This window comes from Hyperolius riggenbachi, chromosome 6, assembly GCF_040937935.1.
Source record: "Hyperolius riggenbachi isolate aHypRig1 chromosome 6, aHypRig1.pri, whole genome shotgun sequence".
NCBI classification, from domain to species: Eukaryota; Metazoa; Chordata; class Amphibia; order Anura; family Hyperoliidae; genus Hyperolius; species Hyperolius riggenbachi.
The window spans coordinates 23,776,092-23,797,606 of NC_090651.1; the positions used below are offsets into that span (position 1 = coordinate 23,776,092).

The 21,515-nt window shown below is 44.8% G+C and overlaps 1 protein-coding gene across 1 annotated transcript in view; it reads left to right on the top strand.

Annotated features, from left to right (window-relative positions):
* LOC137520727 (cytochrome P450 4B1-like) overlaps positions 1 to 20,379 on the top strand; it is a 43,620-nt gene extending 23,241 nt beyond the window's left edge. The window contains exons 7-12 of the mRNA XM_068239025.1: positions 1,431 to 1,537; positions 2,880 to 3,070; positions 7,427 to 7,560; positions 11,069 to 11,133; positions 15,536 to 15,618; positions 20,110 to 20,379. Coding sequence (XP_068095126.1) covers positions 1,431 to 1,537; positions 2,880 to 3,070; positions 7,427 to 7,560; positions 11,069 to 11,133; positions 15,536 to 15,618; positions 20,110 to 20,287 — 758 coding nt within the window. The 3' untranslated portion in view covers positions 20,288 to 20,379. The remainder of the gene's footprint in view (positions 1 to 1,430; positions 1,538 to 2,879; positions 3,071 to 7,426; positions 7,561 to 11,068; positions 11,134 to 15,535; positions 15,619 to 20,109) is intronic.
* Positions 20,380 to 21,515: the final 1,136 nt, after the last annotated feature.

A 21,515-nucleotide genomic window follows, 5' to 3' on the forward strand; every position in this document is an offset into this window, starting at 1 on the left:
ACTACCGCCAGATTCTGGCCACCTGGCCTGAGCTGTGGCTGAGTTCAGCTCTGGTATCCTTTATGCAGATGTAGAGTTTGCCATAACTACTTCCTGAGGAAAGATATCCCAGATTTTAACCACTCAGTCTCACTGTGAAGGACCCCTTTTTTTTAAATGCATGGTAAAACCTTTATTCCTCCATACGCAAATCGTGTCCCCTTGTCCGTTGTACCACCCAAGGGACAAAAAGCTAATCTGACAAGCTTTTGTATTGCCCTCTGATATATTTATGCATGTTAATCACGGATCAGTGAATATTGGCGCACAGCGCCTATGCATAAAAATGCCTCTGCATTAAAAAGATACGCTTATCACTATTTGTCGTTAGTACTGCATAATAATGGCGCACAGGGAAAAAAGAAGGAAAACGGCACACAGTAACGTTATTTATCAAAAGTGCCGTTCATATGCCAAACAGCAGACGTTATTGTGCACAGTAACGTTATTTATCAATAGCACCCTACATAAGCCAAACTGCAGACGTTATTTAACTGCAAAACAGTGAATGGATTTAATGTAACACTGTCAAGGTTAGGGTTAGGCACCACCAGGGAGGTCTTAGGGTTAGGCACCTCCAGGGGAGATTTAGGGTTAGGCTCCACCAGGGAGGTCTTAGGGTTAGGCACCTCCTGGGGGGTAGTTGGGGTTAGGCACCACCAGGGAGGTCTTAGGGTTAGGCACCACCAGGAGGGTGCTTAAGGTTAGGCACCAACAGGGGGTGGTTAGGGTTAGGCACCACCAGGGAGGTGGTTAGGGTTACGCACCACCAGGAGGGTGCTTAAGGTTAGTCACCAACAGGGGGTGGTTAGGGTTAGGCACCACCAGGGGGGTGGTTAGGGTTAGGCAACACCAGGTGGGTAGTTAGGGATAGGCACCACCAAGGGGGTGGTTAGGGTTAGGCACCACTGGGGTGGTTAGGGTTAGGCACCACCAGGGGGGTGGTTATGGTTAGGCACTACCAGGGGGGTAGTTAGGGATAGGCACCACCAAGGGGGTGGTTAGGGTTAGGCACCACTGGGGTGGTTAGGGTTAGGCACCACCAGGGGGGTCTTAGGGTTAGGGATAGGTACAGAGAGGGTTCTGTGTGTTAACGCTAAATAACAATCAGGCTTTAACGTTAAATAGCGATAAGCGCCAAACGGATTAGCGGCAACACCGTGCGCCATTATTCGCAGGCGCCATTTTCAGATGGACCCTGTTAATCAGGCCACCTCTCAGTTGCCTTTTTTTCCAAGCTAAATAAACACAGTTTGTCCCACCGTTCTTGGTAAGTGAGCTCTTCTATCCCTCTGATTTAATTTAGTTGACTGTCTTTGTACCCATTCTAAAAGTTCAATGTTTCTATAGTGTGGTGTGGGTAATATATATGAATTACATTTTTAATACAGAAAATGTGGTTAAACAGCGTAAAGAGTCTCTCAGACAGGAGACAGAACTGGAGAAGATCCAGCAGAAGAGACATCTGGATTTTCTCGACATTCTTTTATGTGCCAAGGTATTAAAACCAGCTTACGGTAAACCTGTTATAGTGTGACTGGCCCATCGATATTGATCACTGTACAGAGAGCTATGGTGGAAGGCAGCAGTTCTACTTCATTCACCCGCTATCCTTTCAGCTTTCATAAGGAAGGTTAGCAGAAGAAATGATGCAGTAAATATAGGATAGAAATGGGAAATGTGGGTGCCGCAGGCACCAGGAGAATTTGGGCATCGTCATGGCACCCATGTTAATAGCCATGATTGATTAGCAGCAGACTGTCTTGAGAAATTTGAAGCGTTGCGTTTCAACTAATAACATATAGACTGTGTGTACAAATAGTGGATGCCCCAGGGACCCAAATTTCCCGTTATGGAACCCAATCATGGCTATTAACATGGGCACCTTTAGTGGCCCGGGCCCCCAAGGCCACTCCAAGGGTGGAGGGACGGAAGCATGAATAGAGTTCAAACAGTTGACAGCCGAGGGAAAAACTGTTTTTATGCCTTGAGGTCCTGGTGGAGATGGATTGAAACCTCCGGTCAGATAAGAGCTGACTGAATAAGCGGTGGCCTTGGTGTGAGGGATCATTGGCAATATTCAGTGCTCTGCAGCGCAGACTGGAGTTGTAGAGGAGATCCAGTGGGGAAAAAGGATTTCCCGATGATCCTCTCCGCTCATCTGATGACCCTCTGTGGTTTGTGTCTGTAGTTAGCAGCGGAGCCAGCATACCAGACCAGGGTGGAAGAACAGAGGACAGATTCAATTGTGGCAGAGTAGAAGCTCGTCAGCAGTTCCTTGGCCATACCAAACTTCTTTAATTGGCGGAGGCAGAATAGTCTCTGCTGGACTTTCCTCTGGGTAAGGGCGGTGTTGGCCTTCCAGCTCAGTTCATTTGAGATGGTTGTGCTCAGCTCAGGAAGCGAACACAAGAAATATGTAGATAGGAGGTGGGGTGGGGGCATACTTCCAAACTTTAGTTGGTCGAAAGAACACCTACGTACATCAGGCCCCTGCCATTACCACAGCTGTAGCCATGTAAACATTCATGATTCTGAAATAGTTTTGCACACTATTATGTATCTTTTCTGCAGTATGGCACTTTCACTGGTACTAACCAATGTTAAGAACTCTCACCTGTCAGGAGGCTGCTTGAGACTTCTGATTAGGCCGTGGTCTGGTCATAAGTGACCACTTCCTTTCACTGATTTATTAAAGTTCGGAGCTTCTCAAAGAGGGATATTGCACTCAAACGCAAGCATGGCTAGAACTGGACATGGGTTTTCCACACTGGATTAGGCTTTTTGTTTCTTTTTTTAAAACGTTGAACAGCTTTCTAATCTATGTTTTCTTAATCTAGGATGAGAATGGCCGGGGTCTGTCTGACGAGGACCTGAGAGCGGAGGTGGACACCTTCATGTTTGAGGGACACGATACAACGGCCAGCGGGATCTCCTGGATATTATACTGTATGGCCAAATACCCAGAACACCAAGAGAAATGCCGGGAGGAGATCAGAGAAATCTTGGGGGACCGAGACACAGTTGATTGGTGAGAACCTTTATTGCCAGCTCATGTGACAAACCTCTCAATAAGCTTTGTTGCCACTTTGAAAATTTAGGAATTTCACCAAGAACTGGAACACACATTTTTTAGGAAATATTAGGGGGCTGAATGATCTACTGGTCTTTATCTATCTGTCTCCATATGTTTCACAACGGTACAGAAAGGAGGCATATTCTGGGCTATGGCTAACTAAGGATTCTAGTAGGAAGAACTTGATACTGAGGTCACAATAGTAAAGAGTTATGAGATCTTCAAAGAAGGGCTCATCCTGGATCAGGTCATCTGGGCAGATGTATAGGAAAGGCTAGAGCTATTTGTCGTTTAGGTGCTAGGGTTAGAAGCTTTGTTTTACTTAAATTGGAGAAATGTGTGTGTGTGTGTGTGTGTGTGTGTGTGTGTGTGTGTTAGGGTTAGGCAATACATGGGCGGTTCATTTTAGGCGCTTCGATGGGGGGGTTAAGGTTAGGCACTAGGTGAGGGGGAAGGTTCTTTTAGGCAATTACAGGCTTACGGGGAGGGGTTAGGTGGGGGTGTTATTTTAGACACTTAGAGGAGGGGTTAGGTATAAGCTGTGTGTGTGTGTGGTGTGGGGGGGGGGCTTAACGCACATGGGGCTCGACAAGGAGTGATTTAAAAGAAACAGACCTGGGAGGTAATTATAACTTTTATTTTACAAGAGGATCTATTGCATCTATAACTTTTACTGAGTAGTCTCAGGAGATTTGGGTGCAGCCGGCGCCACCATAGACTGTAATAGGAATTACGGCTATAGCAGCACTCAGGGCTCGTTCACACTAGAGACGTTTTCGGCCTTCTTTCAAACACAGACGATTTGAAAAATCTCTCCCAAAACGCTTGTGCAATGAATGCCTATGAGAAGGTTCATATCAGCGTGGTTTGTGCACTGTGCGTGCAGCAAAGCGGTGCCTGGACCGTTTTGGGGGTGATTTTGCTATAATGGAAGGTATAGGAAAAACGCAAAACGCTCACAATTTCTTTGTGCAGCGACTGCATTCGCGTTTTTAAGAATAAATATTTTGTAATTATTCTTTTCCGGGTCAAAGCGTTCACTTCCTTCAAATTCACTTCCTTTAAAGAGAACCCGAGGTGGCCTTGTATTACGTAAGTGGGGCACAGAGGCTGGTTGGGCACACTAACACCAGCCTCTGTTGCCCCATCGTGTGTGTCAAAGACCCCCCTGCTCGCCGCTAAACTCCCCGCAGTGCTGGCGACACGCAGCGCGTCGCCAGCACAATGTTTACTCTATCGCTGTCTGTCAGCGCCGCTCCCACGCCTCCTCCGCATCGCCGCTACCCGCCCTCGTCCCTTCCCTCCAATCAGCGGGAGGGAAGGGACGAGGGCGGGTAGCGGCGATGCGGAGGAGGCGGCGGAGCGGCGCTGACAGACAGCGCTAGAGTAAACATTGTGCTGGCGACACGCTGCGTGTCGCCAGCTCTGCGGGGGTATAGCGGCGAGCAGGGGGGTCTTTGACACACACGATGGGGCAACAGAGGCTGGTGTTAGTGTGCCCAACCAGCCTCTGTGCCCCACTTACGTAATACAAGGCCACCTCGGGTTCTCTTTAAGTCAGGGAGTGAATTAAAAAAACGCTAAGGAAAAGCGCATACAAAAGCGCTTTTCACAAAAACACAATGCCCACTCAAGCTCCGGGAATAAGAAAAAAAATTGCTTCAAAAAAAGCCCAACGTGAACGCTGACGCGAGCGGAACGCAATGTGAACGAGCCCTCAGTGAGTGATTTGGGCGCCGTCAGAAGACTGAGCACAAATCACTAGAAGAACACTGTAATTTGCCGATTAGTTTAGTTTAGTTTACCGATTTCCGAGTTCCGATCGGAAATTCAGAAATTTCAATTCTGTGAAATCCGAATGAGCATCCCTAATAGGGGAGCTGCCCCTGCAACCGCAGGGGGGCCAGAGCTGTAAGGGGGCCCCAACTACTACTGCACTCCATCCCTCAGCTCAGGTGTTTTTGAGGCTACACTTGTCCACACTTGTTCTCGGTCCCTTGCAAGTTTGGTCCCCAGGCTGTGAGGGTCACCAGGGGTGGGCAAGGGAAAAAGGGGTAACAACATTTAAAAGGGGAGGGGCATGATTTGTAATGACATGCCTGGACCTAAGCATTTTTTTTTCATAATTGGGAGGGGGGGGGGGGGGGAGAGGGGGGGAATGAATAATACGTGTGTGACACATTGGTCAGATTGCTCAGATTTTTGATACGTTACAGTAATTTAAAAATGTATTGTATTTCTCAAATTAAAAAATTGTATAGAGTGTGGCCATCAATGATACAATTTGAATTGTATAATCGTACTACTTCTATGTAATATGGGGAATAACCTAAACTATCTATTCACTGTACATTCACTCAGTTTACCCTTCTACTACACAGCTTTGGTAAGATTGTACAATCAAGATTGTATAACTGATGGGTCCCTTGTAACAACCTCAATCAGGTAACCATGCTAACCACTTATGTGTACAGACTCATAGGTCAACACGCTGGCAATGTTAAACCAAACCTGAAGCGGAAAAAAAAAACCGTATGATACTGTATAATGAACTGTATGTGTAGTACTTATAATGAATAGAACATTAGTAGCAAAGATATGAGTCTCATATTTTTTATTTTCAGTTATATAGCTGAATTTATAACATTGCAGCATTCTGTCATATTTGCAGTTTACAAACCACACTATATTTTATACTATAACACAGAGAAGAGCTAACGACCCTTTGAACGTTCCTGCAGTAAAAGCTTATCTCAAGCTGTCGCTCACTGTTTCTTTGACAAAATGGTCTGTCTTAGACCCAAGTTTGGAGGAAGAGCTCAGAGGAGCTCTTTTGCATAAATAATTGAAACTACAGTAACTCTCCCTGTTCTGGAAAACAATGAGACTCTTTGCTACTAATGTTTTATGTCTTAAGGTGGCCATACACTGGTCGATTTGCCATCAGATTCGACCAACAGATAGATCCCTCTCTGATCGAATCTGATCAGAGAGGGATCGTATGGCTTCCTTTACTGCAAACAGATTGTGAATCGATTTCAGCATGAAACAGGTCACAATCTGTGGAGCTGCCGCTGCTGCCGCCAATCCCCCCCCCCCCTGGTGCCGGTCCCCTGGTCCCCGCTGTCTTCTTCTCCGCTCCGGGTTCCAGACCGCTCCTGCAGCTACTGAACTTCCTGTCCAGGGGAAGTTTAAACAGTAGAAGGCGCTCTACTGTTTAAACTTCCTGCCGGGACAGGAAGTTCTGTGTAGCTGCAGCCGGTCCGGAACCCAGCGCGGAAAGAAGACAGAGGGGACTCGCGCCGGCGGAACAGGTAATGTATACCCGCTGTATTGCGACGGTCGTCAGGCATTCGTACCCCGCTATCGACGCACTCCCGACCCGCCTGCGATCGAGAAAAATCTTCCGCATGGACGGATCGACTGGATTCGACGGGAATGATCGATTTCGGACGGAAATCGATCATTCTGTCATCGGTGTGCGCGGCGATTTCACAGCCGATTCGATCACTGTGATCGAATCGGCCGTATATCGGCGGGAAAGTCGTTAGGTGTATGGGCCCCTTTAGCTGTTCAATCATTATCTCATAAGTATATTTTCACTTCAGGTTTGCTTTAAGGTGTGGCAAAATTGTACGGTTTTCTGTCCTCCATATATTAATTGCAACAAACACAATTGCTAACTTCCAGTCAGAGCAATATCCTGCCTCTATCTGGCCAGCAGACGCTAGTCAGCCAATCAGGTGCACTATCATACACCCTTTGCCTGCTGTACCATACCTAGCAGGAATTTTACAGGGACACCCCGTGTCCCTTAGGGGACCGTGTGGGAGATGTGCCTACACGGGGCGTCCCTGTAAACGACGCAATTCACGATTGCGTCCAACCGCAGCCTCCCACCTGAATGCTAATCTATGTAATTCCTGCTAGGTATGGTACAGCAGGCAAAGGGTGTATGACAGTGCACCTGATTGGCTGACTAGCATCTGCTGGCCAGATAGAGGAAGGATATTGCTCTGACTGGAAGTTAGCAATTGTGTTTGTTGCAGTTGGCATTCAGTTTAGAGGTGGTGGGGTGAGTTCCCTGGAGGTGAGAGGTCCAGGGCTTGCCCGCACTTCCCTCTAGGTGTCGCATGGTGGTTTGGGGGCCCCAGTGAGTGAGAGAGACCTGGGGCCCCTGGGCTGTCATGTAGACCAGTGTTTGTGACTCCACATATTAATGCAAGCTAACTAACCTGTGTGTGTGTCTGCGCGTGCGCACAGCCTTTACTAACTTATTAATATGCAAACCTCCACCTTGTGTTTGACCAGGGAGGATCTGGGTAAGATGCCATATTGCACCATGTGTATTAAGGAGGCCATGCGTCTTTATCCACCGGTACCAGGAGTGGCTCGAGAACTTATGTCACCAATCACCTTCCCCGATGGGCGGAGCTTGCCTAAAGGTCAGCTCTCCTTTAAGAGTTCTGATACTTCAGTATGATTGAAATGTTTTATAATAGAGGCTATGAACATTTTATTATTTTTAGCTTCTTTGATTGTAGCCTCATACAGTAAGACACTGGTAGGCCATCTCCAGGTTGTACAGTAAAAGCTGGTAATCTGCACGTATGCTGATAGTAAACTAACTGAATTGTGTGAAGATGTCTGCCTTCTCTAGTTGTCAAGTCCCCTCCTATATGTCTTTTCCTTCTTGCTCAGGTTCTCTATCAGATACTTTGCAGTCAGCAAAATACAATTGCAATCACTTTAACTTGCATCAAGAAGATATGTTATAAATTAGCCTTTTATCTTTGGCTATTGGCGATAAAGCAACGAGCAAGCAGGAGAGCTCCAGAACAAAATTAAACTAAACCTATTAACCCTTTCAGGCATTATTATTCTCAAAATGGAGGATCTCTGCTTCCAAAATGGACTGCAATGATTTTATACTGGACCAACTCACAACGTCGAGGTTACCTCTTTAGAATTAGTCATTCCCTACTCTACTTACACAAGTCAGCACGCAAGCAAACACTTTCTGTTCTAGAACCTGATTTTCAAGCTAAGGCAGGGCTGGTTGTAAACAGTGGCTGCTGATTCTGACATGCTTAGTTTCAAGAAGGGGTGGTTAGTAAGGTGCTGATCATTTGAGCTTGCATGCAAATTTAATGGACGGTATGGTCATGTAGATGCAAAAGCGTCCAAGTTCTTGCAAATGTTATGCTAATTTTATGAATTTGATTTTCCCTTTTAACAGGTGCATAACCTTGCATACATTTAGCTTAATATTTACCTTAGCTCACAAATATTAGCATCTCATTGACCAATGACCATCCCTAGTCATTACTACTTAAAATTAGGGAAGGTCAAGGAGATTGAATTACAACAATAAACAATTAAAATTACTTCACAGAGCAAACTTGGAATATATTGCAAATGTTTACTTTGTTGTCCCTTGAGAAATCTCAGTAAACACTAGCACACTTATGTCAATACGCAAATGTTTTTCGTTTTTCACTATTGATGCGAAAAACAAACATTTAAACTTTCTTTACTTATTTTATGGAAGTTATTTATCTGAATTCTGAAAAGGAAGATTTGGAGTTACGCAAAATCTGTGCACTCAACCCTAATCCCTACTTAGATTAAACCTGAGATGAAGAAGACACAAGGCTTTATATTTACCAGGGGCCTCTTCCAGCCTCCTGCAGAGTGTCAGCTCCCTCCATGTCCTCCTGAGCTGATACGCTGTGCTCCTGTGAAGTGCGCGATCCAGCTGGGTTGTGGGCCATTGCACATTCATGGTCCTGTCACCACTCAAACCTGGCCGGGAGCCTTCTGTAGAAGTTCAGTTAGTCTTAACTGCGCAGTAGTTCGCGACTGAGTTGCATCATAGACTTTATGGGGCTGACAGCGTCACACAAGTGAGGAAAACAGGAGAGCGGTTATGGAGCTTATGGACTAAAGGGGCCAAGTAAGTATAAAGCCTCTTGCTTTGCTCATCTCAGGTACCAGGCCTGGATTTACATCACATGAGCCTTTAGAAACAGATGTTCTTGCACCCTAGACTTCACCTCCATGAACTCACAAACCCCGCTGAACTGCACCGCAAGTGTGCAGGCTGGCTTGGTCACTTCTTTCTTACTTCCCTTGCTCATCATAGAGTTGCAAACTTTCCGAATTGGTACCAGGGAAATAATAATCATACATAATTGTCCTATACAAGACAGGTCCTATTAGTAGAAGAAAGTATTACAAAAACTGGTTTCTTTTATTGGGTGTTATACAAATACGTAAAACAGAGGGAGGTCTCTGTCCAGACGTCTCTGACATAGAACAGTACTGTCTATAAGTGGACCCACGGCAGTACCTATTCTATTGTTAGAGGACCTCGGGGGTCTTTGCTCCTCCCCCAACACTCTATATGTCAATATGAGTATGGTGTAGCTATCTCTTGGTCTATATATACCATATTCGCCCGTCCCGTTGTAAACATAGAGATCAGATATGGGATCAGTTGAGGGGCTCAGAGTGTGCGGCCCTCCTCAATCACCTATAATACTGATCACCTATACAGACAGCGGAGTAGGGGGAATTTGTGACAAGAGATAGCCACACCACACTCATATTGACGTGTAGAGTGTTAGGGGATGAGCAAAGACCCCCGAGGACATCTAACAATAGAATAGGTACTGCCGTGGGTCCACTTATAGACAGTACTGTTCTATGTCAGAGGCGTCTGGACAGAGACCTCCCTCTGTTTTACATATTTGTATAACAAACAATAAAAGAAACCAGACTTTTTAATAATTTCCTTGCTCATCATAGGTAGCTACAGGTGCCCCTTAATACTGAGGGTACCCCTGGCTAACTTATATGAAGTAGCTAGAGGTGCCCCTGACTGAAGAGAGATAACATCAGTGGAATGCAGAGAGCGGGTGGGTAACCTCTCATTTATGCTCTCAACAGGACTCTGCATAGGGAAGGAGCGAGGGAGGCACCTTTCCATCATCAGGCACCTGTAGGCACATGCCGACAGGCCCTGTCAGGTATACTTTAAGGCCTAGTCCACACTAGGTCCGGAAACGTATCCGTGGCTCAGTTTTTCAGCCCTGATGAAAAACGGAGTCCCGGATACGAATGTTAAAAATAGCAGCCGTCCTCACCCAAGATAAAAACTGATCCGTCTGCGTTTGCAGGGACCCGTTTTCAAAACCTGAAGAAGGTCCGGAATTGCTGCATTTTTACGGACCACGGATACACGGATGGGTAGTGAAAAGCAATGGGAAATGCAACTCCACCTCCACAGGCAAAATAGCACCCAAAACGGAAGAAAAAAACAGATAGCCTGAACTTTATTATTGGCCCAAAAACTCCTCCCACTACCTTCCTAACGGCCAAATTCCCATAGAGACGTTTTCTGTCCGTTTTGGGGGGTAAAAAACAGAATGGAAACTGATGCAAAACTGATGCAAAACTGATGCACTTTTTTTGAAAAACGGATCAGTTTGCGGTCTGGTGGTACTTCCCCTGATCCCGGACTGCAGCGTCAGTCCTGCAACCGTGCCTAGTGTGGACCTAGCCTAAGATAAGATACTTTCCATGGTGCTGAAGCATCTTCTCAGGGAACAAATGCAAAGGCCAGTCAATTGGCCCTATACAATTCACTTTTTTTCCCCAAAGTTTTTTTTTAAAGGAGATCATTTTTCATATTCTGTTTCAAAATAACTTTCAGCCCTCTGCAATTGAAAAAAGTACAAAAAAGTAGATGACAAAAATACTGTCAACATTTTCTTGCTTTCTGGTGATTTAAAAGGCAATTTATGTTAATGTGAAAATATCATCTAGGAGAAATCTTACGAGAAAAGGTGAGTAAGAAATGTGGATTGGATCAGGCCCATGGTTCCCCCCCCCCCCCCCCCCCCAAAGAAAAATTTGGTTTTGAAACAATGTTTTTATTTCATCTGACAGGGACAGTTGTGCTGCTGAGTATATATTGCCTAAACAGATGCCCGAGTATTTGGGAGGATCCTGAGGTAATGATTATTTCACTGATAATTTATACATTACATGTTAAGGGGATCAGTGTGGTTTCTATTACCGTATGTCCTTGAATACAAGTCGACTCCAATATCTGACCTTCTTAACCACTTCAGCTTTCAGTCGTTTTTCACCTCATGCATCCGAGCAATTTATACCTCCCATTCGTTCGCCAATAACTTTATCACTAATTATCACAATAAACTGATCTATATCTTATTTTTTCCGCCACCAATTAGGCTTTCTTTGGGTGGAACATTTTGGTAAGAATAATTTTTATTTCTAAATGCATTTTAACAAGAATATTAAGAAAAAAAATGGAAAAAATTCACGATTTCTCAGTATTCAGCCATTATAGTTTTAAAATAATAGATGCTACCATAATTAAAACCAACACATTTTATTTGCCAATTTGTCCCGGTTATTACACCGTTTAAATTATGTCCCTATCACAATGTATGGTGCCAATACTTTATTTGGAAATAAAGGTGCATTTTTTCAGTTATGCGTCCATCACTATTTGCAAGCTTATAATTAAAATTTTTTAGTAATATACCCTTTTCACATGCATATCAAAAAATTTCAGACCCTTGGGTAACTATTTATGTTTTTTTTTAATTTTATTTTTTTAGTTAAAAATGTTATTTGGGTATTTGTTTGGGTGTGGGAGGTAAACAGTTAATTTTAAATGTAATTTATTGTGTTTTGTGTTAAAAAAAATGTATGTACATGTAGTTTTACTATTTGGCCACTGTCATTTTTTTAAATTTCATCCTGTAAGCGAGCACTCTCACTTACAGGAAGTATGAGGAGTAAGTGATTTTTTTTTCTTCAGAAGGACCGCGGCTTCTCATAAGAAGCTATCGGTCTTTCTGCCAGGGACTTAGATCAATGAAAGGGAACTAACGGGAGGCGGCACTGGAGCGCGTGGACACACGCAGCAGCAGCCTTTTGGACGTGACGTCCAAAAGGCTAAAATGGTTAAAGAGGAACTGTAAGGACGATCTTAAAATTTAAAATGCATACAAATAAGAAGTACGTTTCTTCCTGAGTAAAATGAGTCATAAATTATTTCTCTCCTATGTTGCTGTCACTTACAGGAAGTAGTAGAAATCTGACAGAATTGACAGGCTTTGGGCTGGTCCATCTCTCCATAGGGGATTCTCAGCATGGCCTTTATTCTTTATAAAGTCACTTTCTGATAAAGCCTCCCTGCTCACCCTACACTTTTTTTGGCAGTTCGATGGAGCAACTGCCATTCACTAAGTTCATTTTGAAAATAAAGAAATCCCTGTGAACCCCCCTCCCTTCCCCATAAGGAGATGGGCTAGTCCAAAACCTGTCGATTTCTACTACCTACTGTAAGTGACAACAACATAGGAGAAAAGTATTTATGGCTAATTTTACTCTGGAAGAAACATACTTCTTAATTGTATATGATTACATATACACACCTAGCCGCTCACTCCGCTCTTCCAATGAACTGACCGCCCCCCCGCATCACCCAGTCCCATGCACGCCTCCAGAATTTCTCAAGAGCTGCTCCAACACTATGGAGCTCCCTACCACCACCCATTAGGACAGCCTTTTCCTTCAACATCTTCAAGAAGGCCCTCAAAACTCACCTTTTCATTTTAGCCTACTACCCCTCACAAGTGCTCTAAACCCACAGCTGAACTCTGGTCCCCTACCTTTCCCTCTAGATTGTAAGCCTTTGGGCAGGGTCCTACCTGATCATGCACCTCCATTACTGTAAACCCATGCTATGCATTTAAGTGAACCTAACTTGCCTAATCTCCATGCTCCATCCAGTGACTGACTAAGCATTACCTTGTACTCATACTGTGCTGTGTGATCTGGTTTGCATGTATTCCTGTATTGTCATATTGCTGTATGTCACCCCTAAATATTGTCTGTAACCTAAACCAATTATCCAGCGCTGCGTAATATGCTGGCACTTTATAAATACAGTAAATAAATAAATACTGTATATTCTGGCGTATAAGATGACTGGGTGTATAAGATGACCCCCCAACTTTTCCAGTTAAAATATAGCGTTTGGGGTATCCTCGCTGTATAAAATTATCCCTCTTCCAACACACACCAAATTAAAAATAAAATCATATACTGGTGCTATGTATGAACAGTACTGGTGCTGTACTGTATGTGGCACCTAGTATATAACAGTATATAGGCAATAGGTTGGATTGGTCATCTCTCCCTCTCCCTAAGCAGATTGGTCAGCTCTCCTTGTCTCCCTCTTTATCAGAGCGGTATGGAAGAATAGATTGCACTGTGCCCATAAAACACACCTCTTTCCCCCTTCTGGCCCAACCTTGTATCCTATTTACCTCCTTCTTTGCCTCTCAGATCTCGCACATGTGCACCTGCGCCGCTTCACTACAGTCCTAAGCAGCGAGATCTGAAAGTCGATAACAGGATAGGGTGTATCACTCGGCATCAATGACACCCGCCGTATAAGACAACCCCTGACTTCTCAGAAGAATTTCAAGGGTTAAAAAATAGTCTTATACGCCAGAATATACAGTATTTTAAATTTTAAGATATTTGCGACAGAGATCCTTTAAGCTAGAATCTTTTATTGACTCAAGTATAAGTCTAAATGAATGGTTGCAGCTGAATAAGCATTGCAGCCCTGTATCTTTCCCCCTGCACGTCCATTGTTAATTGTTGTGGCCAGGACTTTCAGGCCTGTGTTTTCTTGGCATGTTCTTTATCAATAAAGTGTCACCACCCACTGGGTAAATTGGTACAAATGGGAATATCACTAATAGTACACACATTGCTCAGTGTCACAACCATTGGTTGGTAAAAATGTCTCACAGGCAATGGATGCCTCTAAAACCTTCTCATATCAAAACTAAGCTATACAAAGTAGGGCTTTTCCAACAAAAAGATGACTATGGGAGGGGGTTTATAAAGCATGCTGCCCGCAGGGGCTCTCTCTGCAAAGATTAAGAGAGAACTGTGCCCTCCACACCCTCGGCTATGAGTCAGAAATTTAGGTCCGACTCATGTACAAGTTCACACCGATAGTGAGTCAGACCGGAATTTCGGAATTCGACTTATAGTTGAGTATATACGGTTGGTAAATTATTTTTATCTATAATAAGATTTACCGCATTAGAAAAGCACACTGTTTGTAATGTACTCATGTTATTAGTTGTCACCTCAGCAGAGTACTTCCTGTTTTATTACACCAACCCCATCCTTTCATTCTCTCTTGCCAAATAACTCATGCTTACTTCATTAAAAAATGACCTGTTTTTAACCCGAAGGAAACGGTGACCATCCTTATAATGCCTCTATTAGGGCTTTTTTCATATGGTCCGTTCCATAGACTCCTACAGGAGAGGGCAGAGTGGCATGTTGGCCACATCCTTTCCTGTAACCTAAATCCTGAATGGGAGAGATGGTGATCGCTTGCTTGGTTACGCCTTCAATAGTGTGGCTATATATGTGGATATGAAGTGATAAACAAAAACAAAAACTCAAAACACTATGAATAACAAATGTTATATCTACAGTATACTGTCCATAATATGGGCATTTCCAATTACTGTCCCGAAAACCTTAGCCCTTGTACCCATTAACCAAACTTTCCCCATAACAAAATACTAGGTCTGCCATTGACGTGGGAAAATTTAGGCCAATGCAGCCCAATTTTATTGAAACTTTATAACATTTTAATATAAAACATTTATAAAACATTTAACATCGTAAAACCAGAGAAAAAACAGTCAGTTTTCAGAGCAAGGAATCCGGAGGTTAATGACGAAACCAAAAACCTTGGGCATGCAGCTATAAACCGGCCCCCTGACGCAGACGCCATCTCTGGGACAGCTGCATGCCCGTCATGAAGCCATTTTTCTTGCAGATGACCTCTTACCGTGAGAAATTCACCCGCATGAAATCCTCCACACCATTTTACCACCATCCTCCAGAAATCTTGCCCCGCCAGCTACAATGACAGAACAACACCAACTCAAATAAAACCTAAGGGAGGGTGGATGGGAACTTTTTTTAGGCCCTAGCCTTCCCTGCAGCCTCAACTCCTCCCCTTCCTCTCTATCCTTGGACCCAGCTCTTGCTTCCCAGCTCCACCCTTTCCTCGTAACTCCCTCTGAACAAGCCGGCCCATAAAACTTATCCCTGTCTTGCCTGTCCAGATAGCTAGCCCTACCATGGGGGGCCTTGTTAGCTCCTTGCACTCGCCCTTCCAGGCCCTCCTATAATGCATCATGCAGTTCTTCTGTAAAATGTAATGGGAGTCCTTCTACCTGGCCTAGAGTTTGAAGTGAATGCTGTACCTACGACTTACACCTTTGTGTATTTTATTAAATCTCATCAATGTTATGGTTCTTATTCCTTTTTCAGGTTTATGATCCCTTCAGATTTTCTCCGGAGAGTACGTCTAGCAGACACTCGTATGCCTTCATCCCCTTTTCGGCTGGATCCAGGTACAACTCTCACCAGAGCATCTCATGTCAGACAGTGTATTTATACTCCTATGGCATGTACAGTATATCTAGGCAGTGATGTAGGAAAAGGAGTTACATTTGGTGTCACAGGAGAGGCACAGGACAGAGGCAATGGGAGGCAACCCAGAAACAGGTGGGAGATACCTGACCAGGATTGCAATATTCTCTTTTGCAGGGCCATATTGGAGGATGAGAGACTGGGGTAAAGGGAGAGAGCAGTGGCGTAGCTAAGGAGCTGTGGGCCCCGATGCAAGTTTTACATTGGGGCCCCTAAGCACTCTATACAGTACATAACAATTGATACGGTGCACCGAAACCTGCCAATGGCAACTACAGTGTCAGGTGCAAGAAGGGGATGGGGAACAATTTTTTAATGATTACCACTATTCAAAATATCTATAGAAGTGATTATTATGAGCACAGGAACAATAGAGAGCTAATACTGTAGTTGAGGAAGGGCCCTTCAGGGCCCCTCTGGCCCAAGGGCCCCGATGCAGTTGCTACCTCTGCACCTCCTATTGTTACGCCCCTGGTAGAGAGGGTAGACTTGTGGGAGAGTGTGATAAAGATGGCTTATCTGCCCAGACCTCCCTCAGTGCTGCTTCTCCTATCACTACAGAAATCAGCTGATTGTAAGCATTGTTATCTGTATTCACTGGCCTCTGCAGCATATTCAGTTTGGTGTTACTGCAGGCAGTGAATACAGTTAAGTACCTAACGACGGGCGTGACCGCGGCGGCAGCCCCAGGACCGCCTAACGCCGATCGGCGTAAAGTCCTGGGGCTGCAGTTTGCAGAAGATCGCGCGCATCTCCTGCTTGGTAGGCGGAGAAATCACTTATGTGCTGTGTTGTGCGGCCCTGCAGCTTGGCCTTAAAGGTGCAGTGGCCTATTTCACAAAAAATGGCCTAGTCTTTAGGGGAGGTAAAGCCTGTGGTCCTCAAGTGGTTAATAAGGACTGCAGACATCTGTAATACAGTGGGAAGTGGAAGCCTTTTGCAAGGTTCCACCTTCCTGATTTATTAGCACACAGCAGAGGCACAGTGCTGTGCTCATACCTGGCTCTGTTGTCTGTCAAGTTTCCCAGAGCTGCTCCAAGTTGCTGCTCCATGCTCTGCACACACGCTGCTGCTCCACGCTCTGCACGCACGCTGCTGCTCCATGCTCTGTACACACGCTGCTGCTCCACCCTCTGTACACACGCTGCTGCTCCACCCTCTGTACACACGCTGCTGCTTCATGCTCTGTACACATGCTGCTCCATGCTTTGTGCGCACGCTGCTGCTCCACGCTCTGTGCGCACGCTGCTGCTCCATGCTCTGCATGCACGCTGCTGCTCCACGCTCTGCGCGCACGCTGCTGCTCCATGCTCTTTACGCACGCTGCTGCTCCATGCTCTGTACTCACGCTGCTGCTCCACGCTCTGTACACACATTGCTGCTCCACGCTCTGTACACATGCTGCTGCTCCACGCTCTGTACACACGTCGCTGCTCCACGCTCTGTACACACGTTGCTGCTCCACGCTCTGCACACACGCTGCTGCTCCACGCTCTGTACACACGCTGCTGCTCTGTGCTCTATACACATGCTGGTGCCCCGTGCTCTGTACACACGCTGCTGCTCCATGCTCTGTACACACGCTGCTGCTCCATGCTCTGTACACACGCTGCTGCTCCATGCTCTGAACACACGCTGCTGCTCCATGCTCTGCACGCATGCTGCTGCTCCACGCTCTGTACACATGTTGCTGCTACAGGCTCTGTACACACGCTGCTGCTCCACGCTCTGTACACACGTTGCTGCTCCACGCTCTGTACACACGCTGCTGCTCCACGCTCTGTACACATGCTACTGCTCCACGCTCTGTACACACGCTGCAGCTCCGTGCTCTGTACACACGCTGCTGCTCCATGCTCTGTACACACGCTGCTGCTCCATGCTCTGTAGACACGCTGCTGCTCCATGCTCTGTACACACGCTGCTGCTCCATGCTCTGTACACACGCTGCTGCTCAATGCTCTGAACACACGCTGCTGCTCCATGCTCTGCACACACGCTGCTACTCCAATCTCTGTACACACGCTGCTGCTACAGGCTCTGTACACATGCTGCTGCTCCACGCTCTGTACGCACGCTGCTGCTCCACGCTCTGCACACACGCTGCTGCTCCATGCTCTGTACACACGCTGCTGCTCCATGCTCTGTACACACGCTGCTGCTCCATGCTCTGTACACACGCTGCTGTTCCATGCTCTGTACACACGCTGCTGCTCCATGCTCTGTACACACGCTGCTGCTCCACGCTCTGAGCGCACGCTGCTGCTCCATGCTCTGCACACACGCTGCTTCTCCATTCTCTGTACACACGCTGCTGCTCCACACTCTGTACACACGCTGCTGCTCCACGCTCTGTGCGCACGTTGCTGCTCCACTCTCTGTACACACGCTGCTGCTGCATGCTCTGTACACACGCTGCTGCTCCACGCTTTGTACCCCCCCAAGCTTGTCTGTGTGTTAGGGTTCCCCTTCTGACACATTGCCAGATCTGCTAAATTCTTCATTGTTATGTAGCATCTTTTCACCACTCCCCTCTAGATTGTAAGCTCACAAGGGCAGGGTCCTTCACTTACGGCCCGTACACACGCTCAATGATCGTTGATTACAAAAAAATGAGTGATCTCTGCTGGTTAGTAATTAGTGAATGAAGTCAGAACATTTATCAGTGATACCTGTATTGTTGAATGTTATCATACCATGCACGAACTTTGGATGCATTTTATACTCATGTTGCTGGTTATTCCAGCTGTACTGTGCAAGTACTATTAATTAAAGTGGACCTGAGCTCAGAACTCTGCTCTGCTCTGCAAGCTACATAACAGCATTAAAACATTTAAAGCGGGATTGTCACCATAAAATTCAAATTTCAACAGCAACTGGTCTGAGTGTATTAAGTGATAAAGATGCTAATCCTGCATTCAAAACTTTCAAAACTTTTTCTGATGTTATGATTTGGAGTTATCACATACTTAAAGGGAACCTAAACTTGAGAAGGCTATGGATTTTTCCTTTTAAAATACCAGTTGCCTGACTCTCCTTCTGATCTTGTGTCTCTAACACTTTTAGCCACAGCCCCTCAACAAGCATGCAGATCAGGTGCTCTGACTGAAATCAGACTGCATTAGCTGCATGCTTGTTTCAGGTGTGTGATTCAGCCACTACTGCAGCTAAAGAGTTCAGCAGGACTGCCAGGCAACTGGTATTGTTTAAAAGGAAACATCCATTTCCCTCTCAGTTTAGATTCCATTTAAGGAGCACTGGCCCTTTAGTAGTCAGTGCCAAACAGTTGCATGCTGGGGGTTCTTTTTATCTATAATATATTCTTCCTCTTCCATTTATTTCCCTGCCTAGCTGCTTATCTGAAACACGATCCCCTGCTCACTCGTGTTTACAGGCAAGGCCGAGGTGACTCAGCGATTGGAGGAGAAAAGAAAAAAAGTAAAGGGCAGAAATGACATCAGGATTTAGCCTAAACTGTGGGCAAAATAACAGAATTATCTTTATTTACTATATAACATTCACTGAAATCAAAACGTGGACTGTACAATACATATGTTATGTAAGGGCCCGTTTCCACTATAGCGTTGCGGAATCGCCGGCGAATCACCGCAGGCAAATCGCATGCGGGTGCGATTCCGCATGCGTTTTTTGCCGCGATTTCGCATGCGATTTCGCATAGGTAAGGCTGTATGCGAATTTAACCATGTCACTGCCTGTGTAAATTAACATTAATACCTATGCGAAATCGCATGCGAAATCGCGGCAAAAAACGCATGGGGAAAACGCATGCGATTTCCCTATTAAATACATTGCGTGCGATTCGCCTGCATTCCACACGCAGGCGAATTCTGAGGGCCCTACCCTGCAGATTTTTTCTGCACAGAAAAACGTGCGGGGAAACGCACAAGTGGAAACAGTCCCATCCACTTGTACTGACTGTGCGAATCCGCATGCGGGCAACGCATGCGGATTCGCGATAGTGGAAACGGGCCCTAAGTAGATGAAGTATTTATCTACTTATATATGTGTTTTTTTTCCCTAGCATAGTATGGCTAATCCTCCTGCTTTAAACAAAAAACAACAACATGTATTTGTTACAGCTGATACAAATCCTAAAATAAATTAGCAGTTTCTACTTATCTGCTTATCTGCCATGGCAGTCATGTGACACAAGGGGAGGCTCAAATTACAACATGTGATTAGACACAAATGAGGGGGAAGTAAACAGGCTTAACTCTATAAATACAAACAGGTTGCATTTCTCTACGTTTTCCTTCTGTCCCTTGCAAGAGTTCAGGTCTACTTTAATGTATTTGTGGCATCCTCCTGTTGTCTGCATTGTATTCTAGACTGTGAATAGTGCAATATAAAAAGTGTAACCCATAAAATAACCCATTCCTGTAACTCCCCAGAAACTGCATCGGACAGAACTTCGCCATGAACGAGATGAAAGTCGCCCTGGCGCTGACGCTAAAGAGATTTGACCTCCGCTCAGACCCCACCAAGGAGCCCAAGAAAGTCCCTCAGCTAGTTCTGCGTTCTGTGAATGGCGTTAACATATATTTGAAGAAAATACCTCAGAAAAAATAAGATGTTATAAGATACGTCAAGAATGTCATTTGTGTGATACTCCTGAAGTGTTTTTATGTACAACTAAATCCTTCTGTGTGATTTGTACCCTATTCAAGTATTTGGTGGTCTCATTTTGTTTAAAGAGGAACTTTTATTGAATGTAACTTAATGAATAAAATTACTTACATTTTACACTAGTTATTTATAAATGATTTAGTCAGTTTGCCCATTGTAAAATCTTTCCTCACCCTGATTTTGACTCTTAAAGTGTAACTGGCGGGCATAAAATTTAAAACTCAATTCTTTATTTTTATCTGGTAAACAAGTAATACGGATGCTAACCAGGCAATCCAAAAGTTAAAATCACTATTACTTTTTTCGTTGCTAAATGATCATTCCCCAGTTTACCTGACTCTTATTTGGGCGTACGTACAAAAAGGGCGCCTGGACAAAAAGGGCGCGGGGTGTAAACTCTAAATAATAATTAATCATTAATAGGGTTTATAAAAATAGTGTGCTATATTTCGTTTACAAATAATGTTTAACAAAATTATAAATCATTGAATAATGTTTATGAAATCGGAAATTGTGAAAACGTTAATCTTCCCTGTTTCAAAAGTTAAACTTATAATTACGTTTATAAAAAAAACAATAATATATGTTTAATTGTTATAATTGTATATTATTGTGAATAACCTTCATTTATGGTTTGTTCTTATAATAAAATCTGAAAATATTGTTTATAAGATGATATAAATATAACTACGTTCGTAATAAGTGTTGTAATACATTAGTAATTATTACAAAAATTTTACTAAAACTATGCCTACTCTTACACAGAACCCTCCCTGTACCTATCCCTAACCCCTAGACTCCCCTGTTGGTGCCTAAACCTAAGACCCCCCTGTTGGTGCCTAAACCTAAGACCCCCCTGTTGGTGCCTAAACCTAAGACCCCCCTGTTGGTGCCTAAACCTAAGACCCCCCTGTTGGTGCCTAAACCTAAGACCCCCCTGTTGGTGCCTAAACCTAAGACCCCCCTGTTGGTGCCTAAACCTAAGACCCCCCTGTTGGTGCCTAAGTAAACCTCCCTGTACCTACCCCTAACCCCTAGACCCCCTGTTGGTGCCTAAACCTAAGACCCCCCTGTTGGTGCCTAAACCTAAGACCCCCCTGTTGGTGCCTAAACCTAAGACCCCCCTGTTGGTGCCTAAACCTAAGACCCCCCTATTGGTGCCTAAACCTAA